This window comes from Pestalotiopsis fici, assembly GCF_000516985.1.
Source record: "Pestalotiopsis fici W106-1 unplaced genomic scaffold PFICI_Scf_3, whole genome shotgun sequence".
NCBI lineage: Eukaryota > Fungi > Ascomycota > Sordariomycetes > Amphisphaeriales > Sporocadaceae > Pestalotiopsis > Pestalotiopsis fici.
Window position 1 is genome coordinate 3,235,221 of NW_006917093.1, and position 16,910 is coordinate 3,252,130.

Here is a 16,910-nt window from a genome sequence, read left to right on the forward strand (position 1 = left end):
TCAAAGTATATGCCTGTAAATGTGCTACTCACTCACTGCAGAGTATGTACTGCTCGGACTTTACTACTCGGTACATCGCACACACAACGCACATAGATAACACACTAATAGATAGTATGGGTACATAGATTGGTAGGTCTGGAGAAGAAGAAAAATAACAAAAAGACTGGAGACATTTTTGATTGATCGATCCTGGAGAACTTCCCCGGCAATTTGGGGGGGGGGGGGAGACTGGGACCAGCCAGGACCCAGCCAGGACCACACGGCAAACGAAGGGTGCATGGTGGGACTGTGGTTTTTATTAGAGTTCGAGGCACACATTTGGAACACAACCAACCCCACACAAGAAAGAAGGAGAGAGCTCTACACTATGGTACGTACATACAGGTAGGCAGGTTGGCAGGGTCTGGAGAGGCCTCGAACCACTTCCACACCACCCACTTGCCACCCACCAAAGAAGCCGAAGCCCTGCAACAACATCACCCATCTTCTCCATACCACCTACCTCAGGGCCATGATACGTACAGAGTACATTCCTTACCTTTGCTATGCACTTGGAATGTATCATCTAGCAGCTATCCAAGGTCCTTGGTCCTTTTAACCTCCTCAAGCTTGTAACCACCTCAAGCCTGTACACGCAAATGTAAGCTACTACAAGGCTAGATCTGGGGGAGCGCCAGGGCCAAAGCACTGGCAATTATAAACCCACTGCAGCTAATGAGAGAGAGAGAGGCAGCTAAGATGGTGCAACTTATTTAGTTGTAGTCTTTGGCGCAAAACAGAAACTATTGGCATGCGATCCTATTGGTACGTGAACTTCTCTTTCTTGGTTCGCTTGGGGAACTCTTTGCAATGGCCCCTTAGCAAGAGGGAGGCACCAGCAACCAAAACTCCGGGGGTGGATGGGACGGATACTTGTCTATAACCAATGGTTTTTGAAGCTGCCCTTTTTAGGGGCCCATGATCCAATAGTAGTAGTACTAATTGCTGTAGTAGCAGCGAGTGGCCCAAGGATGAAAAGGCCATTCAATACTCGGCTCATGAAAAGAGTCTTGGGGCATTTGAGGGAATCAAATCAATCAGGTGAGCAAGTAATAAACCTCATATGTTTCTTTCCCATATTTACGATAGGAGGTTTTGAATGTCAAGTCAATATCACCACATTAAATAGCATCGCATGGGAATTGGAGCTGCTTCTGTCGAGTGACAAGCTCGCTCAAATGTGGGGACAATGACGAAACGCAAGCCGCCGCCCCAGTCACTCACTACATAGGTACATCTTCTCACCTCGCAGCAACAACATCTAATCTCTTTGGACTCCGAGGTACGCACACTTCCACCGCCGCTCCTTCAAGGAGATTTCCAGCCAGTCTTCAGACTTGACTTCATCTTGCAGCATCAAACAATTTGGTGGTGTATCCAAGAAATAAAAAAAAGGGTGTTCCCATTATCAATCTCTGGGGAAAGCCAATCAGAACGGGACTATCGACCCAAAATAGATTCGGGTTCGCTTGAGGTATGTTGCCACGCCTCGATCTCACTTTGCGTCCCAGATGAGCAAGACCCTGACCCCCCTTCTAGGGCTTTAACAAGGCCCCTTCTAGAAGGACGCCGCTATTCGAGGTCTACAAAGAATCCTTAGCTCCCCCTCTTGTCTTTGTGCATGTCGAAACCTTGCCCGTGTTCTTGAGAGAGGGGGAAGATTCCGGAGCATCGGAATAAGTAGGACACCTCAAAGTTGCCCAACTGTGTGTATGCTGACCACGTTCATCAAAAGCCCTTACATCATACCTACCCGACTTGGGACCACGCAAGGCTGAACAATCAGTTTGCTTTGGACGGTTGCCAGCCACAATATCCCAATCTCACCTGTCAAAACCCAAATAGGGCCAAGGACGGCCGGCACCGACAGGTGCAGTCCGGTAACGTCGGAGCTGGAATCACCCGCTGCATTCCCGTGGAGCCAGGCCAGAGAGAGGCATCACTTACAGCATGTGTCAACAGCATGGCGATACAAGTCAGCAGCAACCAAGGGCAGCAGACGCCTACGGATCTAGCCGGTCTGATGAGACTATCCCAAAGGATCCCTTCCCGTGGGACGTGGGAGTCTTTGACGCCCACTGCCATCCTACGGATACCATGGCACTAGTCTCGTCGATACCAGACATGAAGGCCCGTGCCCTTACAGTCATGTCCACGAGATCTCAAGACCAAAACCTAGTACACGATCTCGCTCTGGAACAGGGCGTGGAGGCACCGGGAGCTATTTTTTCAACCGAGGACATGAGCAGCCACCACAGACGGGTGATTCCGTCATTTGGCTGGCATCCATGGTTCTCGTACCAAATATACGATGACAAAGCATCCGAGCCGACGTATGATGGGACAGCAGAGGGCAAGGCGGCACACTATGACAAGATCCTGTCACCTGCCCCTTCGTCCCAGTCCAAGGCATTCAGCTCGGGCCTGCAGGACCCCGTAGCACTGTCCAAGTTCATCAGCGAGACGAGAGCTCGTCTCCAAGAACATCCCCACGCCCTCGTGGGAGAGATAGGTTTGGACAAGGCCTTTCGCATCCCCGAGAGCTGGACCGTGGTAGGCGACGGCGGACGAGATGAGACGTTGACGCCCGGGGGTCGTGAGGGCCGCCGCCTGAGCCCGCACCGCGTTAATATTGCGCACCAGACAAGCATTTTAAAGGCACAGCTGCAACTTGCTGGTGAGCTCAACCGGGCCGTTAGTGTCCATGGCGTTCAAGTGCATGGCGGCGTATACAACGCCATCTCTGATTGCTGGAAAGGTTACGAGAAAGAAGTCTTGTCACGTCGCGAGCAGAGGAAGATAGCCCCCCATGCTCACGACTTGGAAGATGACAGTAGTAGCGACTCTAACGCTCAACCCGACGTGAAGCCGAGCGGCATCCGCAAAGGAAACACGGCAGGTAAACCGTTCCCGCCGCGGATATGTCTGCACTCGTACAGCGGGCCCGTAAATATCATGAACCAATATCTTCACAAGACGGTGCCCTCCAAGGTCTTCTTTTCCTTCTCAACGGCCATCAACTTTGATCCCGAGGGTGGTGAAAAAAACCAAAAGACTGAGGAGGCGATTCGGGCATGTCCCGATAATAGAGTCTTGGTTGAGAGCGATCTGCACGTGGCCGGTGATAGCATGGATGGGGCCCTCGAGTCCATCTGTCGCAAAGTTTGCGAACTCAAGGGCTGGCCTTTGAGGGAAGGGGTCGAGCAGCTCGCTCGAAACTACCGCGAATTCGTTTTCGACGACTGATTTGTTGAAGAAGAAAAATTTGCACTTTTCTGAGCTAAAGACATTGATACCTATGGGTCACAATGCTGAATCTTCTTACCTTAGCGTGGGAGGAAGTGCTAGGTTCCACAAGAATAACACCAATAAACAAACAGTCGTGATACTGGCGTCTTTTCCAGTAATGCGACACAAGTTATCCAGGTGATGCATATGGTATCATTATACACTACCTTTCTGATTCCTAGTTTATCTTCAGTGCTACTTACATGACAGCCCCTGATATGTAAAAAGTATCCGGAACTTGTAGCTATCCTAGGAAATAAAAGTTTGATGTCATTAATGCCCTGAAACATGTAAAAGAGCTTCGAGGTGTAGTGTTACTCGAGGAGCGTGTTGCTCTACAGAAACTCGCTAAGAACTGTGACTCTTGTTCTGGCGACCTCAGATCCTTGATCACCATCAGCCATGATTTGCATGATCTGAATCATACGAGCTACCGAGAGAAACATGTCAGTTATCATGGCCAAAGTGTATACTTTGAAATTGACGGAAACAAAATAGACTTACTAAGGTCCGCTCTGGCCCTCGCAAACAATGGGTCCCGCTCAAACCTCTCTACCTCATCAGGCTCAACATCGCTAGCCGTCTCCCGCAGGACATTGCCAATGCACAGCGCCTCGAGGAATGCACGGTGGTTGAAGACCCACCATACCCGCGCCTCGTGTGCAAAAAGGTTGTACAGCATGAAGAAAGCATTGATGGCCTCGTGCGCTGCCTCGAGTGTCGCTCGAACGTTTACAGGAACATCTGGACTTTCTGAAGCATGTACTAGCATGAGGTTGTGGTAGTAGTTGCTTGTCAGAAAAAGCGTTTGCCGTACGATTCGCTTGTTCGTCGCGGCAAGCTGCGTGAGAGACTCCTGGTCCCAGGAGCGGAATATGTCGGGAAATGATCTATACACGGCCCGGAAATCCGAAATAAGCTTCGACTTCTGACGCTGTGTAGAGCATATGGGTATGTCGAGAGAACGAGGACTACATATTGTTTCTTGGACCAAATTTGCTAATGACCAGGAACCTCGAATATAGGCTGTATCCCGAGGGTCTGTGCTGACAATGTCGTTGGGATCATCCACGAGATCGTCCACATTGACATCTGTATGTGTCGCGCTTGGTGGCAGGGACAGCAGAATTGTCAAAAATGTGTCTTGGTGCAAAACAGCCTGCCAAAGTTTTCGCCGTTGTTGCTTCTCAAATTTGCTCGCGTCAGGCACGACTAGGGAGGAACGTCAGTATAATTAGGCTCGGCGTGAGGCTGATAGGACCTACCAATATTCGGGTCTCGATGTAGTCCCATTGCATACGCTTGTCTCATGAGGATTCCAGCAAATGACCAACCGTCTGAAGCGTGGTTATCGTTGATGAGGAAATAGGTAAGCAAGACCATTGCTTGTATCGACTGGATGGAAGCTGAACTAAGGTAACACCCGATCCGCAGGGCCTGGTTTGATGCAGATGCGTAGAACTCCGCACTTTTTTTGCCATCCTCTAGCGTCGTCACGGTTTGAAATTGCGTTCCCAGGGCCATCATGACGAAAACTAGGCCAACAAAAGCGGCATCAGCATTCTCATGCTGGTTCCTGTGTAAAAGGGACCAAAAGTGCTCATAATCGGCGTAAAAGGTCTGACGATGAATCATTGGATACACCGGATCCACACATTCAAAGTATTGCGCAATCAGCATGTCGGCATTTGCCTTCTCCTTGGGCATGACGCTGATGACTTGTTCGAGCTTGCCTTCAAAGGTCCAATAGTTTGCAAACGGATGTTCTGCTCCCACCCCGAATACCTTGGATGCAGTAGGCAATGAATAAGGTATGTTTGACAGCAAGCCTGTGGATGAGGCGACAGTGCCTCGGGACATGGGGCCAGAAGAGAAGCCTTTATCTGCAATATTAGGAACAGATGTTGGTGCATCTTTGGTCGTGTCCGACAGCTTCCTCTTGGGCGGCTTGGTCATCCTGGTCCCATTGGCTGCTGTTCGTGTAGTTTGCCTGTGGAAGAGTGTCAGAAAGAGCAAGCACAGTCGCCGTGTCTGGCGTCTCGACTTACTCGAGCAGATCCGCAACGTGGGCATATTTGCACTCGGTTTGACGTTTGATGCATGCCAGACAATTCGGCCGTCCTCTGTCACACTAATGGAGACATTTCGTTAGCAAGAAATGAGTCTCGTGTGTCACAGTATGTTGAAAGGTTTCTTGTCATGCGGAAAGTGGTTGAGTACGACAGGGCCGCCCCAGCCAACCAAACTCAGTCACATAGTATTACAATATACAAAAATGATTGTGTAATGCGCAAGCGATAACCAAGTTAGTCACCCATGTAACAGACGATTGGACAATGAGACGATCTGCTCTGCCAATTGCTATGGTGTATACACAAATCAGGCCCATCGGAGTGAGCCCCGGTACACACTGTGATTGGTGTGGGTAGAGGAGATTTGGGAATTTGCAAGCAAGGTCGATCTTACCTTTGTTTTTCTCTCGACGCATTCATGGCACGACAAGGTTGGCTTATTGCGCTTCTGCTTCTTCTTGGAATGGGCAGTTGAATCCTCGGGGGTGACGGCGTTGCTCTGACCGCTGTCGCCCCATTCCGACTTGACGGCTAAAGCAGTGGGTGAGCCGTAGGGGGCGGCATTGTGGGCTGATGAGTCCAGCGATGTAGGTGTTAGAATGGTATTAGGATGCGGCCTTCCGGAGGCGTAAGACATTATAGAATAAGGTACAACGGTAGTAAACTCCAAAATCCTGCTTATTCCCAGAGGGACGGCGGAGCCAAAAAGGCGCGAGCAAGCGTTTGCAGCAAGACAGACAAGCAGATGGGTTGGTGGGTAATGGGTATACAACTGCCGGATCAGCAAAAACGTCTCGTAAGCCGCTTGCGGGCGACGACGAGGCGGCAGTTCTACTACTGCCTTGGCGGCTCCCCAGGCTTGGTTTGGGGTTGAAAAGGCAATTGAAGCGCGCTGGTGGCGAGTGCGGAGCAGAGTATGGGGATTGGGAATTGCTTGCAGGAAAAGACAAGCAACTGGGCTGTCCGGGAATAAGCCGACAAGTGCCGTGGGACAAGCAAATCCAATGCTTTTATTTTTATTTTGAGACGGTTTGCGATCAGCGACGTGGCACTGGCTGGCGTGTGTGGTGTGTGTGTCTTCTTTGCTGACTGACAAGTTCGCTCGCGTGCGGGTTTGGGTCCGGGAATGAAGGGAAATTGTGAAAAAAGAAACGGGGGGACAGCTGGAGATAAGAAGGAGCTGATTTGGAAAATGGTCAGCAGGTGGCCAGGGGAGAGAGAGAGAGCAAGAGAGAGAGAGGCAAAGAGGAGACAGAGAAGAGAGACTAGGACTTGGGACTGCCGGTTAGTTAGTTCGTTCGATTGCGAGAATTGGAACGAGCGAGACTTTCTCGATCACCCCGGATTTCTAGTACTCTACTACTACAGGTTGACAGGAGCCCATGTTAGTGGAGTAGAGTAGTGAATTGTCTAGGGTAGGTAACGCCTCTTTTACAACCCACGCAGTTGAATGAGCTAAGGTAGAATACCATAATGGTACTGACCCTTTAACTGCTGGGGAGGCACTCTAATTTGCGGCTTGAGACAGCGCGTAAAACGAGCCTACGGGAAGCAGACGAAGAGAGAGAGAGAAAAAAAAGCAAAAAAATAATAAGATTTACTGTGTGTATATGAATCTAGACTCAGTCTCGACCGTGACGCCCACAATGTCACCTGCTTCGCTTCCCAATTCTTGTCCTTATCCCGCAGCCGCAATTCAGTTCAGTCCCGGCTGTTGTGGTTATCGCGCTTTCTTTGGCCACTTCAAGCTAGTAGCCCGAGCTCAGCTCAGCTAGGGGAACGGAAGGAACATGGGTGCAAGGTCAACTACCACGATCGAGCTACTGGGTAGCTAGTAAGCTAGCTTAGCTGCTTGAGCTGGGCACATATGTTAGTAGGTAATGCAGGCAACGAGACAGGTCAAGAAAGTCGGCTGCTGGTGGTGGTGGTGGTGGTTGATTGATTAATTGGTTTGCATGATACGTGTTTTCTAGATCGAGAACCCATGGAATCTCTCAAGCATTTCTCACGTCTCCTTGGCCATATTGGACGTCTTGAGAATTGGTAATTGCTCACTAAACGGACACCAGATTCCACCCCCAACCGCCGACAATGTAACCGTGTCCGCGGGGTGGTGGCGAGCATTCCCCCCCGGTGCCTACATTACACCCCCAGCAGTCGTCAGCCTGTCAGCTTGGTCAGTGGTCATTCACGGCCACAGACTCTTCTTCCGAGCTGGACTCAGCAAACCCCGAGCGTCTCGGTTGATTGACCCCGCGAACCCTCCCAAACCAGGACATGTTTTTCTTGCTTCTTATCGCAATTCCGGCGATAATTTCCCAAGTGCTCTTTCGTTGGACAAGAGTTGACGAAAGAATCAAATCAATACTGACGTCATCCAAAACACCCCAAAAATGTCGGCCATAATTGTAAAATCGCAAATTGAGTCAGGTTTGGATATTCCCAAAGTGGTACAGACTACAATTAGCTACTATGGCAAGTTCCGAGACGATCTGATTTAGTACGAGCGTCTTCAGCTGAGCCGCGTACCGCCAAGATGGTATACATGGGCTAATGAAAATGCAAAAAAAAGCAAAGGGTGCCAAACATTGAATTGAAAGCATTAAATCCGCCCATTATGACGTGCTACAGGCGCCATGCTACAAGTAAGTCAACCTGAACTTCCGAGATTTCTTTCATCATGCTCCGATCATCCGAAGGTCCTCCCTATCCTGCAACAAATTACCCCCACGGTCACAGCGCGCTGTCTGCTCCACGTGCAACACGGCTCACAAGTATATTCAACAGTGCCTATGCCACAGTTCTCATGCATGCACGAAGTATATATGGTAATATACCGGGTATAAAAAGCCGTCCTCTCCGGATCCTCGGTGAACGTAGCAGCCTTCACATAGAGGCTCTTTACGGCAGCCGTGGGCGCAAATGACACTATTCAAGGGATCATTTCTGATGATACGCATCACGTTATCAATAACAAGCCGTCGCATGTTGCAAGCATATAGATAATAGTGGCAGTCGACTAATCCTTCCATCATCGTGTCGAGAAAGGTTAGCTCATAATCTCTAGGACCTATTTTATTAAAATGACTTTCTCCGACTCCTCGGGCTCCTAAAATCGCTGAATAGTTGCAGCCAAGATCAGCACAAACTACAAGAGCATCTCTGTCGGGTCAAGACGGTGCTGCGCCAGTCGACATGGACACTGATTTCTTCGACTGCTCACTTAACCAAGACACATCCCCATTTCGGGTTGCAACATCATTTATTGGCGTCAACACTGCCTTGCCTTACAAAACTTGTGCTATGTATAGAAGAACAGCGAGACTCAAAAGTATAGTGAGTTTCAAAACAACAGCGCAAAATCACGGCAACATCGTGTTACGGAGGAGTAGTTTAAACTCCTGGACAAATCATTCAATCTAACACCCATATCGTATGCCTACCCGAGTAGGATCATATTTTGTCCGAGTCTCTTCCACAGCTCTCCCGGTGTCCCAGAGTAGTGAGGGAGCTCGGCGTTTTCGGGGGCTTCCAAAATATGAAAGTTCAGGTAGTGCATCAGCTCTCCATGAGCCACTTACCACTTCTGCTGAAATAAATTCCTCCAGTCTGGGGAGTCATCTCTTGGGGTTCTTAGTCAGAGTTAAGTGAAATATGCTCTTCGTAAATTCGAGTCCCGAGCCGGCATACGAGCTATTTGCACTTTTAATATATATTTTTAGCTGAATAGGACAAGATAACGTAGCAGACACCTATACTCGTCGAGGGTATATATCATACATTTGCCCATCTGTACAAGTATGACAAGGCATAAGCAGCAGCCTGAGAAGAGCTGTATCTCGCAGCAAAGTTCTGTAAAGACTCGCTGAATGCTTTATTCAAACTTTCCTCTGCCTGGACAAACTGAAGGCTTCGCTGACTTATACCACGGCCGTACGTAGCAACACATCTTCGATCGTGACGATTAGAGCAGTACCCTATTTCTGAAAATGGCCCCCTTTGACCGTCCTCTGCCTTTTCACGTACAATCCACCGTGGACAAGGTCCACAAGTTCCCGCATCATGACTCCATCACGCAGCTGTGGGAGTCGAGATGGCGAGACCTTTGCCGTACAGCCGAGTACCCCTTCGGGGAGGCGGCATTGGAGGATTTCGAGCCCATCTTTGCCTCCCTCGTCACCAAATTCCACAACGACCCCGAGGCTCTGGTCCGTGATCCGGACGGGTACGCCGCGTCTTTCCTGCCCGCGGCCGCGGCGCTGGTCCGCGAGGCCGAAGCGTCGGAAAAGGTCCAGGATACGGACCGTGCCCGCGACCTGTTCCTCCGTGCCGCGGCCATCTACCGCATCGCCCGCTTTCCCGTCAACCGCTCGCCGCTGGGCCACGTGGCTTGGGAAATGGGCCGCGGATCCTATCTGCGTGGAGCCGCGTACCTGGAGCCGCCCGTCCGTGAGGTCGCCATACCCTTTACCCATGCAAAGGCGGGTGTAGATGCGGCAGAACGGCCCATTCTCGCAAATTTGCGGATCCCGTCGTCGTCTTCGTCGTCGTGTTCCTCGCAAAAGCCCGACGCCAGCAGCTGGCCGGTCCTCGTCCTCATTTCTGGACTAGACTCGTACCGCAGCGACAGCACGACCCGCACCACTGCGCACACGGCCACGGGGCTCGCCGTGCTCGCTGTGGACATACCGGGGACGGCAGACTCGCCGGCGGCGGCGGGGGATCCGTCGGCGTCGGACCGGCTGTTCTCGTCGGTGCTGGAGTGGATCGCCACGACGGGCCGGGGCTGTAGCACGGGCGGCTACCACGCGCTGCGCCTGGCGCACACGCACTCCGAGCATCTGCTGGCTGTCATTTGCCACGGCGGAGCCTGCCACTACATGTTCGAGCCGGACTGGATACGCGCTCAGGATCACATGGAGTATCCCTTTGGGCTGGCAGAGGCGCTGGCGTGGAAATTTGGGTTCCGGCGGCAGCGGCTGGATAAGACCAATAGCTCTCGCAGCGAGGAAGAAGCCGACGTTGCGGCATACGTAGGGGAGGCCAAGAAACGATTCAGCCTAGAAGACGGCCTAGATGCTGGTATGTTGAACGGCCGCAGCTGCAGATTGCTCATCGTCAATGGCCTCGAGGATTCAGTTTTCCCCATTGAGGACAGCTGGCTCGTCGCGAGTCGGGGTCGGCCAAAAGAAGTGCGCCTGCTGGAAAATCGTCGTCACATGGGAAACCCTGGAGGAGACGAGATCGCTGTGGAATGGGCTCGCGAGGTTGTTAGGCAGGCCGGGGGGATAAACAAGTAATCTCACAGCGGATCATGTAAACCTGTAAAAGTAAAACAGAAACCACACTACTGTGATGCTAGGACTATATCCATGTGAGGATGGAGGAGGAATGTCTAGACTCTTCTTTCTTTGTAGATATCTTGCCGTAAGTCTACTCCAAGATACAAGCACGTCAATGTAGATGACAATCAAAATGTATCACCAAGATGAGTAATAACTTGTTTACCATTCAGGTAGTTCCATCTCACCTGTCAGTGCAGCCACAACAGTTAGAGACTTGTCCCCCCAACCGATACATATGACGACGAGCCCACATGAGCTTGAGGCTGCAAAGAGTATACATGGCTGGACGAGTGTTTGACTGAATATGGCTATGACCTCAGAAGGAAATTCGATAACTATTGTACAGCAACGACTTGTTCCCCCCTTACCGTCTCCGGACATAATGACACCTCGCGTCACCCACGATCGAGAGAGATCTTTGTCTAGCATACTTGGGGAGCCTGACATGGCAATATTGTCGTGTTCCACATCATGGGCACGTTCTTTCAGAATCTTCAGTCAACGCACAAGGTTTGTTATTTGTTGTTTCTCATTAATTTTGGATGCTTTGAACGAATGCAGCTGGTGCCAGCTCTATGCCTACAGCTTGGCCCGATTTATGAAGCTATTTTGCATGCAGTGCCATCTCCTTCACGGTCACTTGCTTTGTCCTATCCTGCATCTTCCTGGCTCGTCATCGTCGGTAATATTGTGGTGGCCGTTTGCTCCGTCTGTGATAAACCCCCCCGGTATTTTGCAATTACACTTCTCTATGTTTGGTGAAATGTTTTGAATCGTAAATGCCAACTCCGTCGCAATGCTCAGAATGAAATGAGCTCGTAAAACACTTGGTATGGTGTAGATGTAGTAAATAGCACCAGCAAGTGATATTCGACATCCCAAGATGGAAAAAGAAAGAAAATGCTGATGCGGTCGTGATATAAAAAGTAATTGCTGGTCATATCTAACCATCGCCGGGTCGACTTGCGTCTAATGCAATGGGGACGGGAAGTCATCACATGTCTTCAACGCCTTCGTCAATGTCCACTTTTAGAACCCTTTTAGCAGGGAGTGACGCACCATGGTCCCTCCGCATGGTTGAAGGACGGTAGCTACGGGGGTTTGGCGGCTCAGTCTTCAAGGCATCTGGGTTCTCTTTCTCCAGTCGATCCATTTCCTGCTGTGCGCTTCTCCTGGCCTCTTCTAGCCGCTTCTTGATCTTGCTTATCTCCTCGGAACAGTCGCCGTCGCGGAGAAACTGATGCGCCGCCCGTTCGCACATGCTCTGAACAAATTCCAAGGATCTGTCGAGCTCGTCAAAAATGTCGGTAGGTCCTTGATCGCCGGCGCTCATTGCGCGATTGATTATTCCGGGCCCACTGGCCGTTAGAGCTGACCGATCTTGCCCATAATTTGTATTTGGAGAACGAAAAGTTGGTCCCATGGTGCGCGTGCTCATATAATGCAACCTCGGGTCACTCCTCGCTGGCTTGGCAGTAATGGTAGGATCTGCTGCTATCAAGCCGTCGCCAGGCTGCAGTGTACTGCCGTCGTCGTCGTTGTCATCATCATCATCGTCATCGGGCATCTCGAGCTCGGCCAGTCGCTTAATCTCTGCGACCTTGGCGGCCATCTTGGCTCGCCGCAAGTGGTTTCTCTGCGCAGATACAAACTTGACGAGTTCTTCGAAAAATGACTGGACAAAGCTGTCGTAGTATACAATAATCATACTCCTCGACCTATAAGTGGGCACTACGCCCTCGGCACTGATCATGGAGTCGGTCTTCTGGCGCTTTCGCAGTACCGCGCGCGCCCGTCGTTGCGCAGTTGCGGCGACTTCTTCGGTCTGGCGCTGAATGAAGGAGGGTGTCTTTGGTCCACTATCTGGGCTCGAGCGTCGCCGCGACGAACTCTGTGGCGGTTGTTTTGTGTTGGGCACGGCGCCATTACGTGGTTGTTCTGGCTGAGGGTCCTCTGGGCTGAAGAAGGCGTTGCCATCGTTCTTTGGCTTGAGCGACTCGGTCGAGCCTTTGTTGCGAATGGAGCGGGCAGGCGAACTCGACTTTCTGCCTTCGAGCTTGGCCAGATTGGCCAGATCCAGCTGGCGTTGTTCGATCTGGCCGGTGAGTTCGTCGAGTCGCTTGACCCAGTCTGGCGCGACTTTGGACAGGCAATCCAATGTCTCCATGGTGAGAGCAGCTACTACCAAGACCCCAAACAAAAGAGAGAGAAAAAACAACGACAACCACAGGATGGTACAATTACTGTTGTGCTTTACAAGTCGATAAATTGGTTGGCCGCCCGGAAACGATGCCGGGAGTGGGGGGTTGAGCTGTGTTTACTGTTTGAGGGACCGACTACGGGTGGGTGTGGTACCAGTTGTACCGAGCGTCGTCGGGAGTTTCAGAGGTGATTGCTCATGGCGAGGCTTCTTGTAGATTTCGATCTCACTCGAGCAAGTGTGAGAAAACAAGCAAGCTGGGCGGCACAAGATGTGGTTCAGGACTATAGGTACATATGCGAGATGTCGAGGCGGCGGTAAGGAAGATTCTAAGAGAGAAGGAAAGAAGAACAGCGCGTTAGGTCGGTAGATAGGTAGGTAGGTAGGTAGGTAGATGATGATGAAGGTGAGAATAAGCGGCCGAGAAAGAAATCGAGGCCCCAGACGGAATTTAGGTATGAGGAGCCAGCAGCCATTTGATGATGGGCAGCAGACTAGACTAATAATAATACTAGGCATTAGCTAGGACTAGACTCCCCGTCTCTGTCCGTCTGGGCCGTCAATCAAGCCCCCGTCCTTCCGTGTGGAGACTAACGGTGGCTTTTTCGAGTAGTCTGCAGTAGCGCTAATTCCAGGGCTATGGTGCCAAGGGTGCTTGAAAATGGCTCCTCTCTCTGTCTCTGTTTTCCTTTCCCCATCCCCTCTCTTTTGCTCTTTCAGAAGCGGCTTTGGCTGGGTTGGGGGGGGTGGATAAAAGGTAATCACCATTTTAGTACCTAGTACGTAGGCGCATGCGTCGGTAACCTGGCACTGGCTCCCGCCGCTTAACCTCCCGCTTAGGTAGGTGTCTTGCAGAGTAATAAGTTGTAGTAGGTTAGGTATCTGTTCACTGGCCGGTCATGCCATGTTGCCATTATGTCTAGAGTCGGGGGTACTGAGTAGGTACCTACAAACACACATCTAGGTTTCAAAGTTGACTTCTCACATACCGTTGGTACCTCACTAGTATACGCGTGTACTTCGAGAGAGCTGGCAGATCTACGCTCAATTGAATCGAATGCATGAAAGTAACGTTGGTCTACTTCAATCAACTGGCACTTGACTGATGAATCAATATGGCCATATATCTAATGTGTCGTGAGCTGACCTGGCTCAATGGTTACTTGAAAGAAGGACTTCCAAGACTTATAATTGAGCGGCCAGAAGGGCAGAAAAAGAAACAAGAAGAAAAGAGCCGTGAACGAACCCTCGCCTCGTGCACCTCTTCCACTCGGTTTTGGCTTCTGCCGTTTTTACTACTGCCGCGTGCTAACGATTGAGTTTCTGAATCGACAGACCTAGGAATCTGTTGCCTTTGGAGCCACGAGAGTCTAGACGCAAAGGAGCCGTTCGACTAGGTTAATCCCCCTTGGTTAGAGTATGTGGCTTCTCGAATGGGGCGCCAAAACGCAAAACAATTCGTCAGATTTTGTGCCTGTCAAACACCCATACACTGCGATTCCAGGGCTCGCGACCCCTGAGCATAGGTACTGATGTATCCTGAAAATGGATCGGCCAGCTGTAAGCTCTTTGTGGCCTTGCTAGGACTGAACTATACACCGCGTATGCGGCAATACTGGCTCATAATTGCCATGTTATCACATGGTTGCTCGCCTATATGTTACTTTGCTATGAAATGCAATTGTTGGCTACCATGAGAAGCAACGGTCAAGGTGCGCCTATCTGCCCACTAGTCGGCTGTCGTCCCGATGATCTACACTTCGATCTCTATGTATCTACGATCCACTGTTTCACCGCGAGGTGCGCAAAGACGCATGCTCTTTCTTGCCCGACCTTGGAGAATGCCCTTTTCTTTTTCTTTTTTTCCCTTCTTTTCACTTTTCTTCTGCATGTATCTGTGGTTCGAGAGATGAAACAGAGCTGCTTTCGTGCCCAGGTTCATGCAAACTTAGAATAGACTTGTTATTACTACCTTTAGTCATAGGCATTATTTTCTCCTTAGTCGTTCGTTTGTTCATTCGTCGGGATGACGTTGGCGACATCTCTACTGTACTATGTACGATATAGTACCTATGCATTGCCTTTCCTCCGCAAGCCCCCTTGGCCCAGTGCGGGCACGTACATACCTAGGTTACCTAGTAATGTACGTCTGTCTGTGGGGTAGCATTCGCCAGGGCTTGAATGGACAGTTGTCGAAAAGTACCTACCTACCCTTCCCCATTACCCATTCTTGATAGGAAAGGCATAGTTGGAGTTCGCGTACAAGGGGTGAGGGGGAAGGGGGATTATTCTAATGGTTGCGTGCGTTGTCTGCTCAGCGATCAATTGACTGAATGACTAAGTGACTGACTGATGGACGGACCGAAAGAAGAGAATGTGTGTGTGTGTAGTGGATACGTGTTATGCGTGCCACTGGTTATGTATGGCTCGCAATCATTGTTTTTTTTTTTTTTTTTTCTATTTGATGCCCGGATGGATTGTCAACAAATCAAGACTTGTTACCTCATGTAGCTCTTTTTAGCGAATCGTACTTTTGGATCATCAAACATTTGTCGAGCAGTCGCAGCGTATCTCAAGGCTCACATGTAGCAAATTGGAAGTAGAAGCAGCTATACATGAATGATATGGACAGATTGTGCGGAGAGTTAGTGCGTAATCCACTACCGGGTAGGGCAGGAGGAGTATTAAAGGTGGTAAACATTGAATAGTATACTGCGGAGGAAAGTGTGGGGCATGAGACTTGATATTACCAGGTAAACCTGGGTACAATAGGTAGGTAATGTAGGTAGACATCTTCTGGAGGAGGAGTTGTCGTTGTTCATCATGGTGTCAGTGGCCTGATTGACTGTGCCTTGTCTGCACAGGTACCGTACATGTTTTTCGACATAGATTCTGCCGCATCAAATCTGTATTCAAGGATGGCAATTCAGATGATGAATCAGAAGTGAAGGGCCAAAAAAAAAAAACCCCCCCAAGCAATGCAATGATTCATTTGTTGCGATTCTCGTGACCTGGGTTGACATCGTGTGGTTTGATTGCTCCTGGAGATACGCATCTGACACCTGCTTTTTCCCAGGTTTGTCTAGAAACAAGTTTTACCTTGGTATTAATCTTTTATCCGCAAAAGACCTGCCAAGCTGACGACGGAAAGTGGTTGCAAGGCAAGAAAGAGACAGAGATCTTCCAACCCTTTGCATGGTAGTAGAGCAAACCCCCAGCCTCATTGTTGGCCCCATACTTACCTACCTACCTACCGTGCGTGGGAGGTACTAACTCGAGGCGTGTGTGGGTGTGAATGTGTGACAAGGGCCCTGCTGCAAGTGCGGGAGGTAAAGCAGACCGCGGCCGAGTTGGGCGAACCTTGCAACGCTCATCATCCCATTCCCCCCCATGCTTTTTGCTCAAGATGCCTCGTCAGCCACGCGATGACAAGCGTCCGTCTAAATATGTACGTACACATATATACTGATTAGCTGTGGTCCCAAATACGTAGTATAGGTGCAAAAGTATACTAAAGCTACACTAGGTACGATATGTCATTACATGCTTGACTGTTCAAACATGGGAATTACATTGTTGATGATGGGTGTGGCTATGAACGGGTTAGCAAGCTGGGGCACGAGACCGATTGCCCTTGGTGTGTCGGCTGTTGTATGTAGGCCGGGAATAGCAGCAGATGAATCAATGCACACTTATTTACAGGACATTCATCATGTACCGTACTTTGGAGAATAAGATGATAACATCATTAATGTATACGTAGTGATGAGTGCTTGCACTGCAGATAGGTTATGTAGATATGTGTTCTATTTTGCGCGACTCGCTCATGCCTCCTCCCCTCGCGCATGGGGATGGGGCCGGTCCAGTCAATCCATGTCTAACATCAATGTTCTGATCAGTAATTCAAAAATACTACTGGAATGGAATGGCACTGCAAATGCTGCGTGGCACGTACCTACTATT

At 50.2% G+C, this 16,910-nt stretch overlaps 4 protein-coding genes across 4 annotated transcripts; 2 read left to right on the forward strand and 2 right to left on the reverse strand.

Moving 5' to 3' along the window:
• Positions 1-1,992: 1,992 nt before the first annotated feature.
• On the forward strand, positions 1,993-3,288 carry PFICI_05139 (uncharacterized protein; the record flags this gene model as incomplete). The annotated part of the gene is made up of 1 exon (XM_007833720.1): positions 1,993-3,288. One exon carries the CDS (start codon positions 1,993-1,995, stop codon positions 3,286-3,288), a length of 1,296 nt encoding a protein of 431 aa, XP_007831911.1.
• Positions 3,289-3,665: 377 nt separating this feature from the next.
• PFICI_05140 (uncharacterized protein) lies at positions 3,666-6,039 on the reverse strand (the record flags this gene model as incomplete). The annotated part of the gene is made up of 5 exons (XM_007833721.1): positions 3,666-3,760; positions 3,835-4,542; positions 4,596-5,320; positions 5,379-5,461; positions 5,797-6,039. The coding sequence occupies 5 exons, from the start codon at positions 6,037-6,039 to the stop codon at positions 3,666-3,668; spliced, it is 1,854 nt and encodes a 617-aa protein (XP_007831912.1).
• Positions 6,040-9,391: 3,352 nt separating this feature from the next.
• PFICI_05141 (uncharacterized protein) lies at positions 9,392-10,702 on the forward strand (the record flags this gene model as incomplete). Its single annotated transcript, XM_007833722.1, has 1 exon — positions 9,392-10,702. The coding sequence occupies one exon, from the start codon at positions 9,392-9,394 to the stop codon at positions 10,700-10,702; it is 1,311 nt and encodes a 436-aa protein (XP_007831913.1).
• A 1,039-nt stretch (positions 10,703-11,741) lies between these two features.
• On the reverse strand, positions 11,742-12,914 carry PFICI_05142 (uncharacterized protein; the record flags this gene model as incomplete). Its single annotated transcript, XM_007833723.1, has 1 exon — positions 11,742-12,914. The coding sequence occupies one exon, from the start codon at positions 12,912-12,914 to the stop codon at positions 11,742-11,744; it is 1,173 nt and encodes a 390-aa protein (XP_007831914.1).
• Positions 12,915-16,910: the final 3,996 nt, after the last annotated feature.